Source organism: Culex pipiens, chromosome 3, assembly GCF_016801865.2.
Source record: "Culex pipiens pallens isolate TS chromosome 3, TS_CPP_V2, whole genome shotgun sequence".
Classification (NCBI taxonomy): Eukaryota; Metazoa; Arthropoda; class Insecta; order Diptera; family Culicidae; genus Culex; species Culex pipiens.
In genome coordinates this window covers 124,362,579-124,385,120 of record NC_068939.1, presented here as the reverse complement: position 1 = coordinate 124,385,120, position 22,542 = coordinate 124,362,579, and the positions used below count along the sequence as shown (strand labels likewise).

Below are 22,542 nucleotides of genomic sequence, written 5' to 3'. Positions count from 1 at the left end.
TTCAATGTAGTCGTTTTTCATACCTACAACTTTGCCGAAGACACCAAAGCGATCAAAAAATTCTTTCAAAAGATACAGATTTTTGCCAAATTTGTATGGAAAATTATACGAACAAACTAAAAATACTAAAATTAAAATTTAATAAAAAAGACCGATTTCGTAGAAAATTGCTTAGACCAAAATTTGCCCTTTTACTATTTTAAAACAGGCGCAAAGCTCTGAAATCGCGAAAAAAAAATTGCGAAAACTACATCGTTTTGCCACATTTTTGAACAGCCATTAGGTTTTAGGTTTTTACTGTTTACTTTTGTTTTGATTAAAAATAAGGATTTCCTGACACTCGTTGTTCATAAACCCAGGTCAAAAAACTGTTCCAACCCTCAATTTTATTCACAAAGGCTCTTGTTCAAGTTTTACATTTTAAACAATGAATTTCTGTTTTAATAAAATAGTTTAGGTAATTTTTAAGAGTCTTTCAAAACAGGTTTATTTCCCGAAAATTTGCACATTTTTGTTTACATTTTGCCCTGTAACTTCGCCTGTGCTTAACCAAACTTGATGAAAATTTAGGAAATGTTAGTACTACACGCCGAGTAAACATTCAACATTCAAAAGTACCATTTTTTTTAAATAATTTGACGGGTTGTAAAAAAAAGGTTGGGATGATTCTTTTGGTGTTTCAGGGGTTTCAGACAAAAAGATTAAAACAAAATGAATCCAAATTTACAATCCTGTTTATTTCATTCCAACTCATTCACACCCATGCACTATCTCTCACTAGTAATCCGCATTCGAGGTCCACCTGTTTTTCGTGCCCCCACTCGGACCCGCCTTGTCCGATTGATTCCGCAAAAACTTCAGCCCCGCCTCAATGGACGCCTCGAGGGTAGTTTTCGAAACTGGCGGCTTCCGCGGCGCTTTTGCCGCTTTACCCGTCGTCGGCCCGTAATAATCGAACGTGGGTGGTGGGGCAATTTCAACGCCCTTTCCACGCTGAACTTCTTCTTCCTTTTCCTCTTCATCCTCGCTAAGCTCATTCCGTATCGGCACTCGATGCTGCTGCTGCTCTAGATTGGGTCGTTTTTCCGCCGTCTCCGCGGTGGTTTCGTAATTTCGCCGTTTAAACTCTTTCTTCTTGGTGGTGAAGAAGAGCGCCCGCGTTGGGGGTGCTTCGGGCAGGAAAATATCTTCCATTCCTGGGATTGACGGCATGCTGATTTCCTCCGGTTCCGCCCCACCACCGGACGTCGTCGGTGGTGGCATCAAAAGTGGATTATAATCCATCCCTTGCGCGTATCCCGTTGGTGGAAGTGGGCCAATCTGTTCCTCCTCATCTGATTCGTCCTCATTCTGCTCTGCTTCGTCAATCCGCGGATTATTCTGCGTCGCCAACAGCGGATTACGTTCCCACCGTGGCGGTCCACCATAATCCACAGGTGGAGCGAACTCGGCGTTCCGCTCTTTCCGTTGCATCTCGTTCCACTCTTCCTGGGACATTACGCGCCACTCTTTCGCCGGTTTCCACTCGCGCGAATCCCCATCCTGCTCCTTTCCCTCATCCCAAGGCCTCACATGGCCCTTCCGTTCCCGGTCGCGCCTTCGTTCCTCCTTTTCGCGCTTCTTTTTCGCCTTCGCTTCCGCCTTGGCGCGTTTCCGTTCCTCCTCCGTGTCGTACAGCTCGTCTCGTCCCACTTCCGGATCGCCCTTCTGTTTCTTCTCCTCCTCCTCCGGGGGCAGTCCGAGCCGGGCACGCTGCCGCGCCTTGGCAGCCCGCACTCGGTCCGCTATGATGCGGTCTCGGGCGGCACGCAGGTCCTCCTTCTCGCGCTGGGCGTCCACGGTGGCCTCGCGGATCGCGTCCAGCTCCAGCTGCTGCCGGTTGCGCTCGTCCCGGTCCGTTGAGAACCCGTAGTAGCCGACGCCGTGCTGGCGGGCCTCTGGAAGAGAAGGGAGAAATTAGCACATTAGTAACACAGAGTTAAAAAAAAATATGTTGAAGTTAAAAAATCATCATGTGTTTACAATAATTTGTAAAAGCTATAAGAAAAAGTTGAACCACTCCGGGATGGTACTTTGAAGTGATTCAAAAAATCTATCAATTGCAGCTAGTTTTACGAAAATGAAATTCGTGATTTAAAAAAATCTTATTTTTTAAATTCGCAAGAGTTTCACTTTTTAACTTTAGAAATTGGATCAATTGTTTTCAACATACACAGTAAAAAAAATCATGGTAATATTACATCTAGGAATTATCACATCTTTTATGTCTGAAAAAACTATAATTTTACCTCTAAAAATGTGTAATTTTTCCACTTTTTGCCATCCTCACTATAAAATCACCCAAAAAAGAACTTCTTAAATAAGCCTCCAATCACAGTAAAAAAATTCTGTGTAAAATCGCATGCAAAAGCATGCACATCACCTTTGTGAGCAAAAGCATGTAATATTGTATGAGAAAACGTGTACACAAAAAGCATGTACAAAAGAAAAATAAATTAATTATGACCACCCCAAAAATAACAACTATCTGGTGAGAGTCCTATCCAGATTACCAAGTCCGCGCCCCAACCATCTCGGCTATCTCGCCGCTGTAAATTAAGCTTGATCAACACCAATGTAGCTGTACGTTCCCCATACATCGTACATCGGCGTTGAACACAGCATTTACAAGACGGTGAGATAGCCGAAACGGTTGGGGCGCAACTTGGTAATCTGGATATGACTTTCACTAGATTGATGTTATTTTTGGGGTATGCAATATTTATTTATTTTTCTTTTGTACATGCTTTTTGTGTACACGTTTTCTCATACAATATTACATGCTTTTGCTAACAAAGGTGATGTGCATGTTTTTGCATGCGATTTTACCATCGGATTTTTTGCTGTGTACCTTCACGTATGTATAATGTCACTTTTTCAATCTTTATTGAGTTAATATTAAATCTTTTAATTTTACACCTTCCAAATTTACACAATTTTTTGCTGTGTATCATCGATTGAAAATTAAAGGCCGAATGAGTAACACTTTTGCATCTCAACATGATTTTTAAAAGTTTTATCGGGTGAATTTTCAATACTTTTCAAAAATCACAATTTAAAAAAATCATTACGCGGCAAACAAAACCTTTGTCATACCCTGTAGCTCAAAAGTTTTCTCTTTTGTCTACTAAAACAAATAAAAAAAATAAAATATCAAAGGGGGGAAGTTTGATGAAACCGATCTTTTTTTGTTTGAAAAGTTAAATAAAAAATTGCTTTTTCGTACACCTATTTTCGGAATAATCCTAATCATGACCTACAATGTTTCCCATCTGTCCTGACTAAACTCTCATCCAATATTTTTCACATCCATCCATCAACCTTGAAGAAAACTCCACGCCGCTCCACCCACATTTCGTTAATGAGTTCAAGAAGGCTGTCAGGGCAGGGCTGCAAAAATCTGCATCGTTAGGCACGTTGCAAATTTCTTTTAATTTAGTTTTCACTTCTTCCGCCCTTAAACACACACACACACACTTAGAGCAAGAGCCACAGCAAAGTTTGCTCAATTCATTAATTTTGCTCAGCCGTCGTCGACCTGGTTTTTTCCAACTTTTCCTTCTTTTCCGGGTGGTACACTTTTGGATGGTTCAGTTCCAGGTTGCAAATTCGCTCCTTTTTTTTGTTTAACTTTTGGTCTAGAATGGTGGAGACATGTGTGATTTCTTGGTGTGCTGATTAAATATAATTTTTCACTGCCAAATGACGGGAGAATGACGAGGACTTACCTTCGTAGTTCGGTGGAAAGAAGAGTTTTCGGTACAGTGAAACTTCAATATTTGAAATTACCAAAAAAAGTAATTACAGCAAATCTCAAAGTGTTAACTTTTACACTCTTACCACTACCATACATTTGGCCTGCCTTTGTTAAACCCTCCCAAAGTCAGACCAAACATCAAAAATCTTGCAAAGTTCGAGTCCGAATGCACCGCCACAACTTCCGGCCAATCCCCAGCACCATGCTGCTGCTGCTGTTATCCCGGATCCCAGACCAGGACAGGCAGGCATGTGCCATTTTACACTGTACAAACGCTATAATTTAATTAAAAAGTTGAATGAAAATCTGTTCCACCACCCTGCCCCGTTGGGAACCTACTGGAATATGTGGGATAAAGTGGGCGAACATCATTAATATTTAAAAGAAATTCAAAATTTCTTTTAAAAAACATTGTGAAGTAATTATTTTAGATTAAATCCAAATTTTAATGAACATTTTGGATTGCATTTGACAGTTGAATCTGTTTTGCCAATTCCGATAAAACAATTAATTTAACAAAACCCTTGTTTAACACATCGAGTTTTGTAAAATAGTTGCTGGTTGTCTCGGAGTTTGCAAAACAGGTCCTGTGCTGTCAAAATGATTTTGCACCCTTTTCAAATGTTGCTCCAGAATTGTGTGAGAAGCATTTATCAGTCATTTGGTTAAAAAATTTCAAGGAAATTTTTATATTTGTAAATTTTCTCTCTTATTTTTTTACCTTCTTGATTTTTTTTTATCTGCTGAAAAGACATCAATGTTTTACCTATCTAGTTTTATGATTGATTATTTGCTATAAAATTAAACCATGGACTTTAATGAAAAATCTTATCTCGAAATATTCCAAAATCAAAATCTCGAAATGGGACTTTTGAATCGATTTGGTGTCTTCCGCAAAACTGCCGGTGGATGAAGACTTTTCAGGGGAAAAATTGCTACAGAGAAAAATGGATCTGGTAACGGACGTTGATATTTCAGCAAAGTTGGGCCGTTGCAAATATTGTTATAAGTTTATTTATAGGGGGGGGGGGGGGGAGGGGGCAAGCCATGGTAATAACATTTTATTTAAAAAATAGCTATAAAATGCGTACGAAAATGGTACGAAAACATTCGAAAATCTGTAACTTTTGAATAAATTTTCTAGATTTGCCGTTTTTCGATTTAAAAAAAAGTGACATTCAATATTTCGCCCTTTGAAATGTTAGTCTTGATTCAAAAAATTTCAAAATGTTGTTTTCGAAAAGATCGTAAAATTTCATGAATGTATCATATTTTAACTTTGAAAATCGGACCATTTTACATTAAAAAATTTGGTCAAAAAAATGTTGTGTATAAAATTTAGATTTTTCCAAAAATCACATTTTTTTCTAAAATTCATAACTAAGCGGCAGAATTTTTGACCATACTTCTCTATGGCTCAAAAGTTGCGGGTTTTGGTTCCCTGAAACACATCAAAGGTTTTCGTAAATTAACGTACAATTTTTGTATGGACAGCTGCCAAAAATTGTATGGAGACTTGTATGGGTGAACCAATGACACAAAATAGCTTCTTTGGTCATTGGGAAGGCCCCCACAAAGTTTGAGCCAAATAAAAAAAAACAAATATATCCATTTCCGGTTTTTGTAGAGTATTGCTCTAACAAAAAGTGAAATTTAAAAAAGAATCCTGCTTTTTGCGTGGTCCAATTGTTCCAGAAAGGTCTTAATCATAACCTACAACTTTGCCGAAGACACTGAATCGATCAGGAAATCTATTCTGTATCACTAAACGGATTTTTTTTTTGTGTTTCCAAAGTACTTTTTCAATTAATGTCCCCCGTATTTGTATGAAGAAACCAAAGATGCGAAATGACGAATTTTGACAAAAGAAAATGATGGACAAAGTTTCATCCTATTTAAAATGCAATTACATTCAAATGATTTCACAATTTCTTGGCTTTATTTTCAGTATCATCAATGACATTCACTGTAACATAAACTAAATGCATAATTCTGTAAAATTCACTTTCGTAAGGTCCAACATAGGTACAAGGCTCGCGAGCTAAGTAGGCAGTATTTAAAAAATAAAATTAACAATTCCTTTAACAAGAAAATTGCAATCAAAAATACTTAAGCAAAAATTCCATATTGTCCAAATCAGAAAAGAAACATTTGATGTAACAAAGGGTCCAAAAACATTCACTCGCGAGCACAAATCGGACGCGACGCAAATCTGAATTCCTACTGGTTGTCATTACCACACCAATCGCTACTGAATACTCTCGCTCTCGCTCTTACTCTGATCGGTTGTATGGCAGCAAGGCATATAGATGAGATAAGGTAAGGGGGATTTTCCAGCTGTCAAAAAATAGTTAGCACGAAAACCGGATTTTATGTGAAGATTTTCAGAAAAGTGATGATTTCACCGGATTTTTGTCTGTACGTTTGTTTAGCATAGCAAAGTGAAACAAAAAAAAACGCTTTTAAAACAAACATATTTTTTTTTGAATTTAAAATTCAACTGAAAGCGTTTTTCGTTCTGCTTTTGCTAGAAAACTGTTTAAGGGTGAAACTTAATCAAAGTGTTCATTGAACGCCACATTCCCCCCCGACTCCCTAAAGTGAGGCATACAGTATACAGTAACAATCTGGCTCTTAACTGGTATAGTAACTATAGCTAGACACAATCCTCTACCCAATCGTTCCTGGCTGGCTGGCTGCTTATAGTTTTACGGAAATTATTGCCCACCATGCCTCTTGGCTTTGGCTGTGCTTATTTCGGTTGGATTGGCATGAAATTGTACGTTTTGAGGTTGGCGGAGGCTAGGACAACGGAACCGGAAGAACCGGCTGGCAAGAATCACACAGAACGACAAAGAGAGAGAGAGAGAGCGCGCAAGAGGAACAGCTTGTTGTAATAATCGTGCACTCGAAATGAGAGCGAGGAGATGCTCGCTGGAGTGAAAATGAGTGCGATTCTCGTTATTGTTCTTAGCCACGATGGTGATGGTGGTGGGAAAGTTTGCTCTACTGTCGAATCATACCACTTCCGGACAGTGGTTCTATTGTTCGAATCAAGAGAAAAGAGAACTCGTGAAAATTGTCTCAATTTTGGTTTTCTGAGTGAGACGACGAGATGACGAAAATCTCTCTCAAAATCTCAAAGAATCATCAATAAGTAAACGATATTTTCAATGTTTACAAACATTGCTCGTCTATGAATAGCACAGACTGACGTTTTACCTGAGATTGAAACTCGCACAAGAGAGAAGAGAGATTCGGTCTCTTTCAAAATTCTTTTGATGAAGATTCTTTCATCGTAAGAAAAAAATATCAAAATAACGTTTACTATTTTCTGAACTTTTTCAAAATGTTTCTAATTTTTTTAACTGAACAAAATTGAACTCCTTAAAAAACAAAATCATGAAATACAAGAAAACTTCATAAGTTCAAGCACCACTGAAATCCGCCACGCAAAAGTGCCACAAAGTCAGCGACGAACCAGCCGTGGTGCGATTATGGTGCGGGATCAAGACGGAAGGGGGAAAGTTTTTTTTTTTTTTTTGTTCATAACTTATTTTTATTAGGTCCTTTTAGGTGCTGTGACCAGGTTAGGACCGAGGATCAAAAATACAAAAAATAATAAAAGAAAAATAAAAAAAAACCGGAACTGATCAAGATTATCATTTTCTCGTGCCATGTGTCAGCAAGTGTGCGATCACGTCAATCTGTTCCTCGGGTGTCTTGCACTGCCTCAAGCGACCTCTGTATTCTCTGTAAATGGACCACAGCTCCGACTCGCTGTACAGCTTCGGTTCGCCTTGCTCCGCCTTCGGGGTTGCACCGGCGCCGGCGCCAGTATTATCTGGACTTCTTCCTGCGGGACGAGGATGTTTTTCTTCCGTCCCTACGGACGGCACCGCTCCAGGTAGCGGTGAACGCGGCTACAGCCGGAGACTGTTTGTCCTTCTTCCATGCTGGCGGCTTCGGCGTGGACGCCTGCTGCCTCGACTGGATGAACTGCGCACGTTTGGGACAGCTGCGGTCCAGACCCTCGTGAGATCCAGAGCAGTTGACACACTTCTTGGCTTCCGTTTCTTCTGCTTTGCACTTTTCCGTGCTGTGGGCACCCCCACAGCTGCTGCACCTGGGCTTGAGATGGCAGTTACTGGTTCCGTGACCGAACTGCAAGCAGTTCTTGCACTGGGTCACGTGCGGTTCTTTGTTCCGGTAGGCCACCCACCGGACGACGACTGGTCCCACTTTCTTTACCTTGCTACTCAACTCCTTCAGACTGGTATGCCCCTTGGGGAAGAGCACGATGAAAGGCGTCTCATCGATGACGGGAAGCTGCTGCTTCCGCCTGATGGCGTGTACTGCCAAGACGTCCAGCTGATGTTCCGTCTTGAGCAGCTCCTTGACGTAATCCGGTTCCGCGTTCGGGAGACCTCGCATTACTACCCGGTGCGGTCTCGCACTGCGCTTTCCGTGCGTATAGAACTGCACCTTGTTCTTCTTCAGGTGAGCTTGCACCGTGTCGAAGTCGTCGCTCGAGAAGCACGTAATTTTGGTGCCGTACCGCGTCAGTTTGTGTTCCGGCTGGACATCACATGTCGACATCACCTTCGCAAGGCGGGCGAAACTCGTTTCTTTCACCACCAGCGGCGGCTGCTTCTTCTCCCCGGCCGACTTGCCGGGTGCTGGTACCACGGGGGTGGTTTTTTCTGCTGCTGGGTTCGCATTGTTGTTGTTGTTGCTCTTCTCCGCTAGCGGGCTGAACTTGTTGTTGCTGAGCAGTTTCTCCACTTCCTGGCCATTGCCGTCGTTGATCTCCTCCTTAGCCTTCCTGCGCCGAACCTTGATCACGGGACGAAATTCTCCCCCGTCCTCTCCTCCTCCTTCGGAGTCTTCCACCTCCATGCCCGTCACCGCCTGCGTTTTGGGTTGGAACCCGTCCGGTTTCTCCCACACACTTTTCTTCATGGCCGCGTTCCAGTAGAACGGCCTTCCATCCTCAGCCCTATGCTCCGTCCACTCACTCTCCGCCGTCGCGGCCGCCGCCATGGCCGTCGGCGAAAGTTAAAAAAAAAACTCCGTCAAAAACGCGCTCAAAAGACAGACGTCTGCTCTGAGCAAGCTGTCAAACTGGAAGGGGGAAGTTTAGCGCGCGCGAATTCAAGAGTGTGCGGAAATGCAATAATAACTGTCGGAAAAATCCACTTGGCTGGTGTTTTTCCTGGCCTCATCTTTCGGGAAGCGTCGTCATGATGAGAAGCGCGGAAGAAAACCAAAAAATTGCACAAATTAGCGCGATGAAATTAATTAAAATGTTGAAATTGCTCTTCCCAGTTTTAAGAGATAATAGAATGTAAAAAAGTTGATAACTCGTTATTTTATTTGAATTACGATGCAATTCAATTTCAAACTACTTCCTTGTTATTCCTACATAGTGTTCATGATTTTACATTTCCTGGCACGTTTTTGTTTCGGACCTTTGGAAAAAATTGCAAACGAAAAATGGGGAAACGCGATCCAGTCCAGAGCAATTCTCTGAGATTTCGGTCAATCGATTTTTTTTTGTATTTTTTAATCCGGCTGAAACTTTTTTGGCGCATTCGGTGTACCGAATGAAGGCATTTGCATCATTAGTTCGTTCATATTATTTTCCATACAAATTTGGCAACTGTCCATACAAAAATAATGCATGAAAATTCAAAAATCTGTACCGACGACTGTACCTTTTGAAGGCATTTTTTGATCGATTTGGTGTCTTCGGCAAAGTTGTAGGTATGGATATGGACTACACTGAAAAAAAGTGATACACGGTTAAAAATAAATTTGGTGATTTTTAATTTCACTTTTTATCACTAAAACTTGATTTGCAAAAAAACACTATTTTTAATTTTTTCTGATATGTTTTAGAGGACATCAAATGCCAACTTTTCAGAAATTTCCAGAATGGGCAAAAAATCTTTGACCGAGTTATGATTTTTAAGCAATACTGATTATTTTCAAAAAATCGAAATATTGGCTGCAAAAATTTATCAACTTCATTTTTCGATGTAAAATCAAATTAGCTATCAAAAAGTACTTTACTGAAATTCTGATAAAGTGCACCGTTTTCAAGTCAAAGCCATTTTTAGGTAACTGTTTTGAAAATAGTCGCAGTTTTTCATTTTTTTAAATAAGTGCACATGTTTGCCCAATTTTGAAAAAAAAATATTTTTGAATAGCCGAGAAAATTCTCAATATTTTGCTTTTTTAACTTTGTTGATACGACCCTTAGTTGCTGAGATATTGCCATGAAAAGGTTTAAAAACGTGAAAATTGGTGTTTGCTAAGTCTCACCCAAACAACCTACCATTTTCTAACGTCGATATCTCAGCAACTAATGGTCCGATTTACGATGGTAAAATATGAATCAAGACCAACATTTCAAAAGGGCCAAACATTCAATATTACGCCACTTTTTTGCCAATCGCAGTTTTTCTCATAGTTTTGATTTTTCTATAGCAAACTTAGGCCAACAAAACGGCACTTTTTGGTCTAAATTTTGACATATTCGGAATCCTCGAGAAATTCCACGTAAGTTTGAGTCGTACGAGATACGACCTCTAGGACAAACTGCCTCTTAAGAAAATTTTCTTAAGTTTACTGTTTTGAAGACAAAGTTATTTGGTTGAAACAATTTGAGTTAAAACATTTTTTTGAGAAGTTAATCGTTGAAAAATTTAATTAAACAATTTTTAGATTTGAACAATTCTCAGATTATTTTTTGTTTTTGCTTTTTTCTTCAATCTGGCTGAAACCTTTGTAGGTGCCTTGGAGGATTTTTTTTGTAGATTTTTAAAATCACTTTTTGTCACTAAAAATTGGTTTCCAAAAAAACACCACATTGGGGGACGGACATAAAATGCCATTTTTCCAAAATTTTAATTAAAAAGGTAAAAAAATGGTCCGACTTCATTTGAAATATAATACCAAATTTGCAATCAAAGAGAATTTTAATGAAATTTTGGTAAGGCTGTTGCAAATATTTTTCAATTTTTCAAAGATTTCTTAAATTAAATTTGATCTTGTTGGCCAGTAAATGGCATAAATTGGTGTGCTTACTCGAGGCGGAGCTGTTGCTGGTAAATTTTTGACAAAAACAATTATTTTGGAGCTTTAATCGAGCAACAAACTCTACATATGCCGAAGGTAGGGGACTGACGAGAATAGGTATATTTCCCCTAATGGTCAGATTCGCAATGTTAAAATAGAAATTTTTGTAAAATTTTCTGCTCTTTTCAATAAAAAATACTTCAGAATTTTATAAATAAATCAAGAAAAAAAGAAAGGGTTAAAACTTTATTTTTGCAGTAGGTATAGATATTGTGATCCATATTTTTATAGGACCTCTACTCTAGATTATAGAAAAAAAAATGAAATTTGGTTTAATTTGGTATAGTCTAAAAAAATGTACTTTATCAAAAAAAAAGCATTTGATTTTTAACCATAACAACGGACCAAGCAAGGGATAAGACACATGTCTGGAGTTTTTTTAAAAAAGGTCCAATAAACCAAATTTTCAGTTTTTGCATTTTGGGTGTTTTTTTAATAGCCCTGACTCAAGGCGGTTTCAAAAACACTCAAAAAGCAAAAACTGGAAATTTGGTTTATTGGGCCTCTTCAAAAAAAAACTCCAGATGTGTTCATGTCAACACAGAACATTCCTCTCTTAAAAACATGAAGTTTGATATGTCACAAGAGTGGTTTCAGGTGTTTGTCAAATATGGGCTCCGGATGTGGTTACCAGAGAACCTGGAAACCGATCCAGGAGGCTTAAGGACACCCCCCATTAGGGTGGTCCAAATCCGGGTACCCCCGGTGCTACCCTCTGAAATCTATGATTGACCGGTTACTATTCCCTATCATTAGCAATTGTGTAAGTTTTTTGAAAACTTTTTCTTACTCTTGTTTATACATTAATTAACATTAACAATTGCTCTAAACCGAATGATGATGTAACACACAGCTGAAATGAACACAAAAACTCTGTTAGGTTCATAATATATACAAATTGTAATTTATTTATTCACAAATAAAACCGATATTGAAATTTTTTTTTTTTTTTTTGGTAGGGTGATCCAGCCGCACATCGTTGATGTCGAAACCTCTAAACTGGGCCCTCGTCCTGTCACGTCCGTCAGTAGTCTTGTCGTACATTACAACTAGAATCAGATCTGCCAATGAATTAGTACACTTCGACCAAATAAACACTGACGCTGTATGGATCTGACTCTAGAATAAATGTACAGGTGTGTTTTATTCATAAGTCCAATTTATTCAATTATTCATTTAAGTCCAAATATTCATTTGCTAACTACTTTGGATTGAAAATCTAAATTTTAATCTAAAATCCTCTAAACTAAATGTTCAAAACTAAACGTTCCTTTAACTGTTGTAGTACAACTTCTATCAAAAAACAATAAAAATGTATGAACTGATATACAAATAGGATAGAATCGCGATTTGAAAAAGAAATCTAGAGTTTTTTTTGAAAAGGTCCTATAAACAAAATTTTCAATTTTTGCTTTTTGGGTGTTTTTAGAACCGCCTTGAGACAGGGGTATTCAAAAACACCCAAAAAGCAAAAAGTAAAAATTTTGTTTATAGGACCTTTTCAAAAAAAAAAAAAAAAAAAAAATTGAGAAATGACTATTTACGTCAAAAGATCCGTAGTTCCTCGATTCGCAACAATGGCCGATACAACCATAATCCGAAAATCGTTAGTTCAACAGATCAACGAATTTTGTCCGATATCATTACATTGTTGATTGATCGAGACTCTATGGACAATTTGACATAAAAGAATGCCTAGTATTCTACATCAATCAAAGTTTATTGACAGCATTACTCTAACTTAACAATTGCAACTAAATTTAACATCAAATAGATTTGGAAAGGATACAGATTTATATTGAATGCTATTGCTAAGCAACAAATCAATTGTACTATCCTAAAGTCCCACCTAAATCCCACATTGTGATAGTGAAAAAGTCACAGAAGCAGCGGTTTCTTGTGCAATTGTGATATTTTCACTATCGGAGAACTACCTAGTTCACGAAGACAGCTTATCGGTCAACGCTTAAGCCCTGGGGCTGCGGCAAAGCGAGTTCTCGTAGCATGAAGTGGTGTCCATAGTGCTTATAAAAAAGAATGTATACCCAAATTTTAACTAATGCACTAGGATCAAATCATGCCCCTTGACTTTACAAGGCCCAGGGAAAACCGATATTGAAATTGAAATTGAAAAAAATTAGCTAATATATAATTTTCCAGTAACTTTATTTTTGCAATATATGAGAAATAACGACTCAAAACAACAATTTAAAATTGTTTTTCCTTCTTGGGTCTACTGTAAATATTAAATAAAGAAATATTTAGCTGGAAAATATTAAATGAAGAAATATTAACAGTTACCCGGAAAACCAGAATTTTAACAATTGGCGGATCTAAACTTTACAAAGAGTTGCAGAGTTATTTTTGCAAAATGTTATTTAATATTGAGGTTGATGCAAAACCCAAAACTACTATTGACATCAAAAAGGAAATTACCGTGATAAAGCGAAATTAACTTACTTAGTATTTAAAAAAACATAATTATAAGGTTTGCTATGCTCGAGAGATGATATGGAAATTGAACTTATCTAGAAAAGGCTTTTCCCTGTTAGAAATAATGCATAGAAATAATATTTATAAAAAAAACTTGAGTTTTTCATTTCTGGGGTGAACCTGCTAAGTATGCTTTGAAGTAACTTTTGGCTACACTCAATTGTAGTTATTGGAATTTTTGACAAGTTAAATTTTACACTTTCTGAATAAGAAGATTATAAAAGCATTGGTTTATTCGAACTTGAATATAGATCATTGAACACTCAATGTTCTGAACAATTTGAATTTTTTCAAATGTTTTCTGATTAATTTATATAATTTGGCTTTCATATTTATATGAATAAAATTTCCCGGGAGTCTCGACCAAATTTCCCGAGAATCGAGAGGTCCAAAAATGATCGATTTCCCGGGAAATTTTTCCCGGGAATTCCCACTCGTCACCCTCTAGTTACTAGTCTAAATTCCAAATTCGAGCTCATTCTGACCACGGGAACCCCTCCGCTCCGATTTGGACCACCCTACTCCCCATCCAAAATCAAGAAGTTTGATAAGTCGCATAGTTTACCCTAAGTGCTTCATGCGGTTCCGGATGTGGCCACCGAACACAAATGGAACCGACTCCGATGGGTCGTATCGCATGAGTCAGATTCTGAGAACGGAACACATTGCACCATAATCTACGAGGGAGAATATACGCGTAGACATACCGTACCAAAACGCTCCGTTTTCATTTCGATGTCCAGATAATTTTTCCGGGTTACAAACTTGGGCAACTTATCAACAACAACAAAAAACTTGATTAAGCGGTGTGTACAATTTTCCACATCACGCCCTTTTATTAACAATTTCAAAACAAATTTTCTCGTTCGCCATGAAAGTATAAAAAACGCAACGTGAAATAAGAATTTGATAAGCAAGACGGCGAAAAATGCTTGCATTACTTCAAAGTGAGTCAAACCAATATGTCAGAAAAGGGGAATTTTCTTGATTTTTTTTCCCAATCAGTTTCAGTGGTTCTTCTAGCACTTTCTGCAACATCCGGCGGTGCAGCTGACGCTAAATCGAACCGCCATCATGTAGCTGAGGTAAGATTTTTAAGTTAAAAGTTGCATCGATTTTATTCCTAAAATTGTAAACTAATTTCCAGGCCTGCTCGCCCTTCATCTGTGACGCAAAGGGCGTCAAACCGGGAGTGCAGTATTGTGCGCCGGGAGGTTCCCGGTACGCGGACGTTTCGTGCAGTTGCAAAAAGAAGGGCACCGCTTGTGCGTCTTGTTTCGTCAAGCAGACGCATGCCTGTGCAAAGGGCCACGTGTTTAACTTTGGAACCGGAACTTGTGCCCCGGACAGTGCGGCCAGCAGGAAACCCTGCGAGGACTACTGGCGGACGGTTCCACCGAGGGGTCGGGGGTGATTTGTAATGTGTAATTAATATTCAAATACATTTGCCTGTCAAAACAAAAGTTTCGAAAAATATTAGGCCATTTAAATATCGAATTTTTGTCCCTCGACCATGGTCGAGGCATGCTTCGATCGTGTTTGGCCAGCGTTTTCGTTTGCGAGGAAAAAAATGTTTCCAGGTCAAAGTCCGGACCATGAATCATGATTTTGAGATAACTCTTATTTTTCAGTCTGTCCCACTTATCGTTATATTTTCGAACTGAACGACTTTATAGTTTTAAGGCGTACGAATTCATCATTGCCATGCTTATGAATAATATCGAGTAATTTATTCCGTTGGAACTGCATCAACAAAATGAGGTACAGATTTTATATTCGGAAAGATCATATTTCGCATCGATTTATTCTTTATTCTTATAAATTTGATACAGATAAAAATGTGAGTAAGCTAAATTCATTCTGTCAAAAATAAAAATGCCAAAAACAGATCATCCTCCCCCCTGTCGTGCATTATTCCGGAAATGAAACAAAACGTGACAGACACGGAGCCCGTTTCCTGGTGTGATGCATCTAAATGTTCATCCATACCGTGCACGACTGTTGTTGAACCACCCACCCACGACGACCTCCACAATCTGAACTCCCCCTCCCCCTGAACAGGCTAATTGTTTTAGGATAATTTGCGAGGCCCAATTCTCGAGCACGCGGCCTCACTATTTGGTATTGTGATGGCCTATAGCAGAGTCGTCGTCGTCGTCGTCGCATGCATGGCTGACATGTGGAACGGAAATTAACCAGACTGTGTATAGGTCCTGTCCCCGTCCTAAAGCTGAATCTCCGGAGGGAGGATTATTTTATGAAAATAGCCTTATGCATGACATTGATGGGCTTTGGTTGTGATTTGTGAGTCGATATTTGAAAATGTCAGAATGGTGAATTTATCAAAATAAAAATTGAATCAGTTTTTTTTCCAAAATGACCGAAAATGACTTGAAATAATGCTCATAAAGAGAAGGCAAAGCTCTACTAAAGTGGATAATGTAACAGTTTTGCGTCGACACGAATCCACCTGAATCACGTCAGTGCCACGTACACCATTGATAGCGCTCCTCTATTAAGGCTATTTAATAACACAAACTACATGTTGACGCAAAATATTAAGCTTATTGCGGATAATAATTTTATTTGGAACGGTCGTATTTAGCACAATTCGTTGTTTTATCGCGAAATTCTTTAAATTCTTTTAATTCTTTAAATTCTTTAAATTCTTTAAATTCTTTAAATTCTTTAAATTCTTTAAATTCTTTAAATTCTTTAAATTGTTTAAATTATTTAAATCCTTTAAATTCTTTAAATTCTTTAAATTCTTTAAATTCTTTAAATTCTTTAAATTCTTTAAATTCTTTAAATTCTTTAAATTCTTTAAATTCTTTAAATTCTTTAAATTCTTTAAATTCTTTAAATTCTTTAAATTCTTTAAATTCTTTAAATTCTTTAAATTCTTTAAATTCTTTAAATTCTTTAAATTCTTTAAATTCTTTAAATTCTTTAAATTCTTTAAATTCTTTAAATTCTTTAAATTCTTTAAATTCTTTAAATTCTTTAAATTCTTTAAATTATTTAAATTCTTTAAATTCTTTAAATTCTTTAAATTCTTTAAATTCTTTAAATTCTTTAAATTCTTTAAATTCTTTAAATTCTTTAAATTCTTTAAATTCTTTAAATTCTTTAAATTCTTTAAATTCTTTAAATTCTTTAAATTCTTTAAATTCTTTAAATTCTTTAAATTCTTTAAATTCTTTAAATTCTTTAAATTCTTTAAATTCTTTAAATTCTTTAAATTCTTTAAATTCTTTAAATTCTTTAAATTCTTTAAATTCTTTAAATTCTTTAAATTCTTTAAATTCTTTAAATTCTTTAAATTCTTTAAATTCTTTAAATTCTTTAAATTCTTTAAATTCTTTAAATTCTTTAAATTCTTTAAATTCTTTAAATTCTTTAAATTCTTTAAATTCTTTAAATTCTTTAAATTCTTTAAATTCGAGCAGTTCTCTAGGATTTCGGTCATTCAATTTTTTTTGTATTTTTTAATCCGATTAAATTTTTTTTGGTGCCTTCGGTATGCCCAAAGAAGCCATATTGCATCATTAGTTTGTCCATATAATTTTAAGCATAGCATAAGCATAGGTGCCCACCCGCAGTTGCTACTCCGTTATTGACCAGGACCTCCAGAAGTTACATCCACGAGCCGTGGAAGATGAGTGGGTGCTATCTTTCCTCGCTTCGCAACTTCTCAAAGGCCCCTATCATGCTGATCAATACCGGCGCCGGCCACGACCAGTGGTAGGGTCACGGGGAAGTGGATGGGAATGTTAGTCCGATACTTGAGTGATAGAGACCGCCCAATCGACTGCTTCTCCGACAAAGTATCACATGAGTTTTGAGGGGGTTAGTAGATGGGTATGAGGTCAGGATTCACGAGTGGCAGTGATGTGACCATGAGCATTTTGTTTATCGGTTGAATTTTTTTAAATCTTAGGCAGCCGGCTGCGGAAAGATAGATAATTGATTATTTAAAATGGTTTATTTTTATCGTACGCGTGCCAGCCGAGCAGTAATGCTATGGGCTGGACTTATCAGTATATTTTTACTGTTTTTACAATTTTGATAACGCGAGCAAATTTCAAAAATAGTAAATGAATGACGCTTTACTCTTCATAAAACCGATAGTTTGATGAGTTAATACTAAAACTGAAAGTTGTAATAATTTTGTACGATCATTTACGACGAAAATTATCGCGAGAAAACAGGACTGCGCGTCCCCAGAAGCACTTCACTTATGAAGGCATTATTCAATTATTATGACCAATCACCCCATGCACACAAACAGCGACACAAAAGAGACGAAAATTGTCGCGAGAAAACAGGACTGCGCGTCCCCAGAAGCACTGCACTTATGAAGGCATTATTCAATTATTATGACCACCCCATGCACACAAACAGCGACACAAAAGAGACGAAAATTATCGCGAGAAAACAGGACTGCGCGTCCCCAGAAGCACTTCACTTATCTTTCTTTTAATTTGTTCTAACATTGACCAAAATATGACATCGATTTGACGTCTACAGCCAGAGTTATTCAACTCCATTAGTTTGTCCATATAATTTTCCATACAAATTTGGCAGCTGTCCATACAAAAATGATGTATGAAAATTCAAAAATCTGTATCTTTTGAAGGAATTTTTTGATCGATTTGGTGTCTTCGGCAAAGTTGTAGGTATGGATACGGACTACACTGGAAAAAAATAATACACGGTAAAAAAAATTTGGTGATTTTTTTATTTAACTTTTTAACACTAAAACTTGATTTGCAAAAAAACACTATTTTTATTTTTTTTTATTTTTTGATATGTTTAGAGGACATAAAATGCCAATTTTTCAGAAATTTCCAGGTTGTGCAAAAAATCATTGACCGAGTTATGAATTTTTTAATCAATACTGATTTTTTCAAAAAATCGAAATTTTGGTCGCAAAAATTTTTCAACTTCATTTTTCGATGTAAAATTGAATTTGCAATCAAAAAGTACTTCAGTGAAATTTTGATAAAGTGCACCGTTTTCAAGTTATAGCCATTTTTAGGTAACTTTTTTCAAAATAGTCGCAGTTTTTCATTTTTTTAAATTAGTGCACATGTTTGCCCACTTTTGAAAAAAATATTTTTGAAAAGCTGAGAAAATTCTCTATATTTTGCTTCATCGGACTTTGTTGATACGACCTTTAGTTGCTGAGATATTGCAATGCAAAGGTTTAAAAACAGGAAAATTGATGTTTTCTAAGTCTCACCCAAACAGCCCACCATTTTTCAATGTCGATATCTCAGCAACTAATGGTCCGATTTTCAATGTCAAAATATGAAACATTTGTGAAATTTTCCGATCTTTTCGAAAACAATATTTTCAAAATTTTCAAATCAAGACTTACATTTCAAAAAGGTCAAACATTGAATATTACGCCCATTTAAGATGTTAGTCTTGATTTGAAAATTGAATGAAAATATTTTTTTTGAAAAGATCGGAAAATTTCACAAATGTTTCATATATTAACATTGAAAATCGGACCATTAGTTGCTGAGATATCGACATTGAAAAATGGTGGGCTGTTTGGGTGAGACTTAGAAAACATCAATTTTCCTGTTTTTAAACCTTTGCATTGCAATATCTCAACAACTAAAGGTCATATCAACAAAGTCCGAAGAAGCAAAATATAGAGAATTTCCTCAGCTTTTCAAAAATATTTTTTTCAAAAGTGGGCAAACATGTGCACTAATTTTAAAAAATGAAAAACTGCGACTATTTTGAAAAAAGTTACCTAAAAATGGCTATAACTTGAAAACGGTGCACTTTATCAAAATTTCACTGAAGTACTTTTTGATTGCAAATTCAATTTTACATCGAAAAATGAAGTTGAAAAATTTTTGCGACCAAAATTTCGATTTTTTGAAAAAATCAGTATTGATTAAAAAATTCATAACTCGGTCAATGATTTTTTGCACAACCTGGAAATTTCTGAAAAATTGGCATTTTATGTCCTCTAAACATATCAAAAAATAAAAAAAAATAAAAATAGTGTTTTTTTGCAAATCAAGTTTTAGTGTTAAAAAGTTAAATAAAAAAATCACCAAATTTTTTTTACCGTGTATTATTTTTTTCCAGTGTAGTCCGTATCCATACCTACAACTTTGCCGAAGACACCAAATCGATCAAAAAATTCCTTCAAAAGATACAGATTTTTGAATTTTCATACATCATTTTTGTATGGACAGCTGCCAAATTTGTATGGAAAATTATATGGACAAACTAATGATGCAAAATGGCTTCTTTGGGCATACCGAAGGCACCAAAAAAGTTTCAGTCGGATTAAAAAATACAAATATTAAAATTGAAGAAAAAAGACCGATTTCGTAGAGAATTGCTCATTCTTTAAATTCTTTAAATTCTTTAAATTCTTTAAATTCTTTAAATTCTTTAAATTCTTTAAATTCTTTAAATTCTTTAAGTTCTTTAAATTCTTTAAATTCTTTAAATTCTTTAAATTCTTTAAATTCTTTAAATTCTTTAAATTCTTTAAATTTTTTAAATTCTGAAATTCTCAAATTCTCAAATTCTAAAGTTCTAAAATTCTAAAAATTTAAAATAGCGAAATTCTAAAAACAAATATCGCACATTTTGCACAATTTTTTTAAATAAGACAAGACAAAAACAAATAAAAACTCACCGTCAAACAGCACATCCGAGTAGTGCACCGAGTCCTTCTCCATGTTGGCCGCTTCCTGCCTGGTCCACTGCTCGCGCATCTCGCGGAACCGCTCCCCAATCGTTTCCTCGGTGATGGCCACCGACGGAACGGGCGGTCCAATCAACTCATCCTCGTCGCTGTTGTCATCGCACAGACTTGCCGCCGGACCGGGCCCTCCTCCGGAACTCGAACTCGGTTCCTCCCCCCGACTAGCTCTGGCCTCTCGTTCCATTTCGCGATCTTTCCGCAGCATCTCGTCCAGTTCCTTTCGGGGACACTTCCGGCTACGTCCCAGATAGTCGGTGTATTCGACGCTAGAAATTTTAAAGAAAGTTCAACATGAGTTACTTGAAACAAATCAATAATCACACAAATTCTTACAGATCATCGTCCCGCTCCGGCAGTCGATTCTTCGACCCCCTTCTATCCTCCTCGTCCGACGACGACGGGTCCGACTCTTCCTCGCTGCTGTACCGATAGCTAACCACACGATCCGTCTGTTTCTTCTGGTTGAACATCACCAGACAGTTTTCGTCGCTGTTCAACGCCCCGCCCGACGCCATCATCCGGTCGTAGTACTTGGACTTGGCAAGTAGAACCTTCTTCGAGCGGTCCAACTGGGCGGAATCTTCCAGCTCGACCACTTTACCCTTGCCATCGGAACCACTCGCAGAAGATTTGGATGGTTTAGTCTTACTCTTGGCACCAGACGAAGGTGGATGCGAAGATTCGGGAGCTTTTGGAACCCGTTTCGGGACAAAGTCATCGATGGAGGTGGACGTCTTGGCGCGGCTGACCTCTTCCTGCTTTCGGAGCAGTTCTGCCTTCAAGCTGAGGAGCTGGTTGAATGAGCAAGTTTCAATTGAATGACTGCTAAATTTGTGCAATTTTAGAACTTACCGATGATTTGTCGATTTCGATCTTTTTGTTCGGATCGTTCATGCTGGTGGAAGTCTTTTTAAAACAGTTAATTAATTAGAAAACTTGAAACCAAAATTCTAAAAAAATTAAACGTTGCGATCGCGAAAAAATGTAAACAAATTCATCAGCATCAACAACCGCTTGTAACGTCACAACATTGAACAGCTGTTCCAAAAAGGCCCGAGTAAAAGTATTATTTAATACAAAACATAACTTGTTCGGATATTTGTAGATCAATGTTTGTTATGTTTCAGTTTCTGATGTCATCAAACGGCGACTTGATGAAACATCTTTTTTTACATTTTTTATGCCGTGATCCAACTTGGGTCCTAAAGCCCCTGTACAACGGTAAAAAACATGATTAAAAACCATTTTTGGTCACTTTTGCAACAAAATAAATTGACAAGACAACATTTTTCGATGGATCAACTATTGGAACGTTCGTTTGAAAAGCCGGTGCGGCACTGAGTGCCGCACTCATCGGTGCCAGTTTTGGTTCAAACGAACGTCATTTATCAGTGCGCGTGGAACTCGCATGAAACTGAAAAAATATCGAGTGCGGCACTAGAGTTTCAGTTCCAAGATGGCGGTGAAACTCGTGCGGAACTAGCGCGAGTTTCTTCAAAGAAACACTTTGACAGCTCTGAGTGCGGCACTCAGTGTGGAACTAGCCATCAAACGAGCGTACCATATGGTTCCCTTGGAACGAGTTGTCAAGAATTGGGTACTAAAGCCCTATGTCAATTTTTATCTACAACGGTAAAAAACACGATCAAAAACCATTTCTGATCACTTTTTTTCATTTTAATGCAAACAAAATATGACAAGACAACATTTTTTCGATGGATCAACTATGGTCCCCTTGGAACGAGCTGTCAAGTGGGACCTTTTCTGTCAAGAAGGACCGCGAGGTTAATTTTTCAAAATTGATTTAAAAATCCATTTTAAACTTTTTGTGGTCGTACAAAGGGTTATTGTACTCAGAAAAATAACCCAAGTAACCAATCAGCACTAAAACAAGTCAGATTGCAGCTTTACCAGCTGTGGGTTACAGCTAAGTTGTTTTGACATCTGCACTAAATGCGCTTTTACAGCTGATATACAACCTGTTTTGGACTTTATATTTCTGATTTCCAGCTGGCCTCTACTGTTGTTGATCCAACCCTGCACAAAACGTCAAAAAAATGGGAGAAGCAAAAATGTTGCTCTCTCCCTCTCTTTCATCTCTCCCTCTTCCGATCTATTTTCGTTTTGTACGCAACTGCATTGCCGATGAAGCTGAACCACTGGGGAGGAGCCGATTTTTTGTTTGAAATTGAGATGTCGAAGATTCGATGCCAGGAGATGTTGCCGCTGATGAGTGGAAGTTTTCGAGCCTGATCCCGCACGGCCAGTGTGGAGATGGTTTAGCATAGCTCGTTTGACACCTACAATTGCTAGTACTTTGCGGGACTCAAATTGGGAATTTACTGAGGTGAGCATCGAAGACGGC

General features: G+C 37.4%; 2 protein-coding genes across 2 annotated transcripts; one reads left to right on the top strand and one right to left on the bottom strand.

Annotated features, from left to right (window-relative positions):
• Window positions 1-716: 716 nt before the first annotated feature.
• On the bottom strand, window positions 717-21,181 carry LOC120412975 (coiled-coil domain-containing protein 174). The gene is made up of 4 exons (XM_039573622.2): window positions 21,030-21,181; window positions 20,511-20,968; window positions 20,109-20,443; window positions 717-1,937 (listed from the first exon to the last, which is right to left on the bottom strand). The coding sequence occupies exons 1-4, from the start codon at window positions 21,069-21,071 to the stop codon at window positions 778-780; spliced, it is 1,995 nt and encodes a 664-aa protein (XP_039429556.1). The 5' UTR covers window positions 21,072-21,181; the 3' UTR covers window positions 717-777.
• On the top strand, window positions 14,305-15,243 carry LOC120412976 (uncharacterized). The gene is made up of 4 exons (XM_039573623.2): window positions 14,305-14,379; window positions 14,438-14,517; window positions 14,580-14,856; window positions 15,064-15,243. Exons 1-3 carry the CDS (start codon window positions 14,361-14,363, stop codon window positions 14,844-14,846), a joined length of 366 nt encoding a protein of 121 aa, XP_039429557.1. The 5' UTR covers window positions 14,305-14,360; the 3' UTR covers window positions 14,847-14,856; window positions 15,064-15,243.
• Window positions 21,182-22,542: the final 1,361 nt, after the last annotated feature.

Excerpts from the sequence above, each read along its gene's own strand:
- LOC120412976 (XM_039573623.2), top strand. Across the intron at positions 14,518-14,579 it reads ACCGCCATCATGTAGCTGAG|GCCTGCTCGCCCTTCATCTG; the intron begins GTAAGATTTTTA and ends ACTAATTTCCAG.
- LOC120412975 (XM_039573622.2), bottom strand. The coding sequence starts at position 21,071 with ATGAACGATCCGAACAAAAAGATCGAAATCGACAAATCATCG. Across the intron at positions 20,969-21,029 it reads TCGAAATCGACAAATCATCG|CTCCTCAGCTTGAAGGCAGA; the intron begins GTAAGTTCTAAA and ends TCATTCAACCAG. Across the intron at positions 20,444-20,510 it reads CCGGAGCGGGACGATGATCT|CGTCGAATACACCGACTATC; the intron begins GTAAGAATTTGT and ends TAAAATTTCTAG.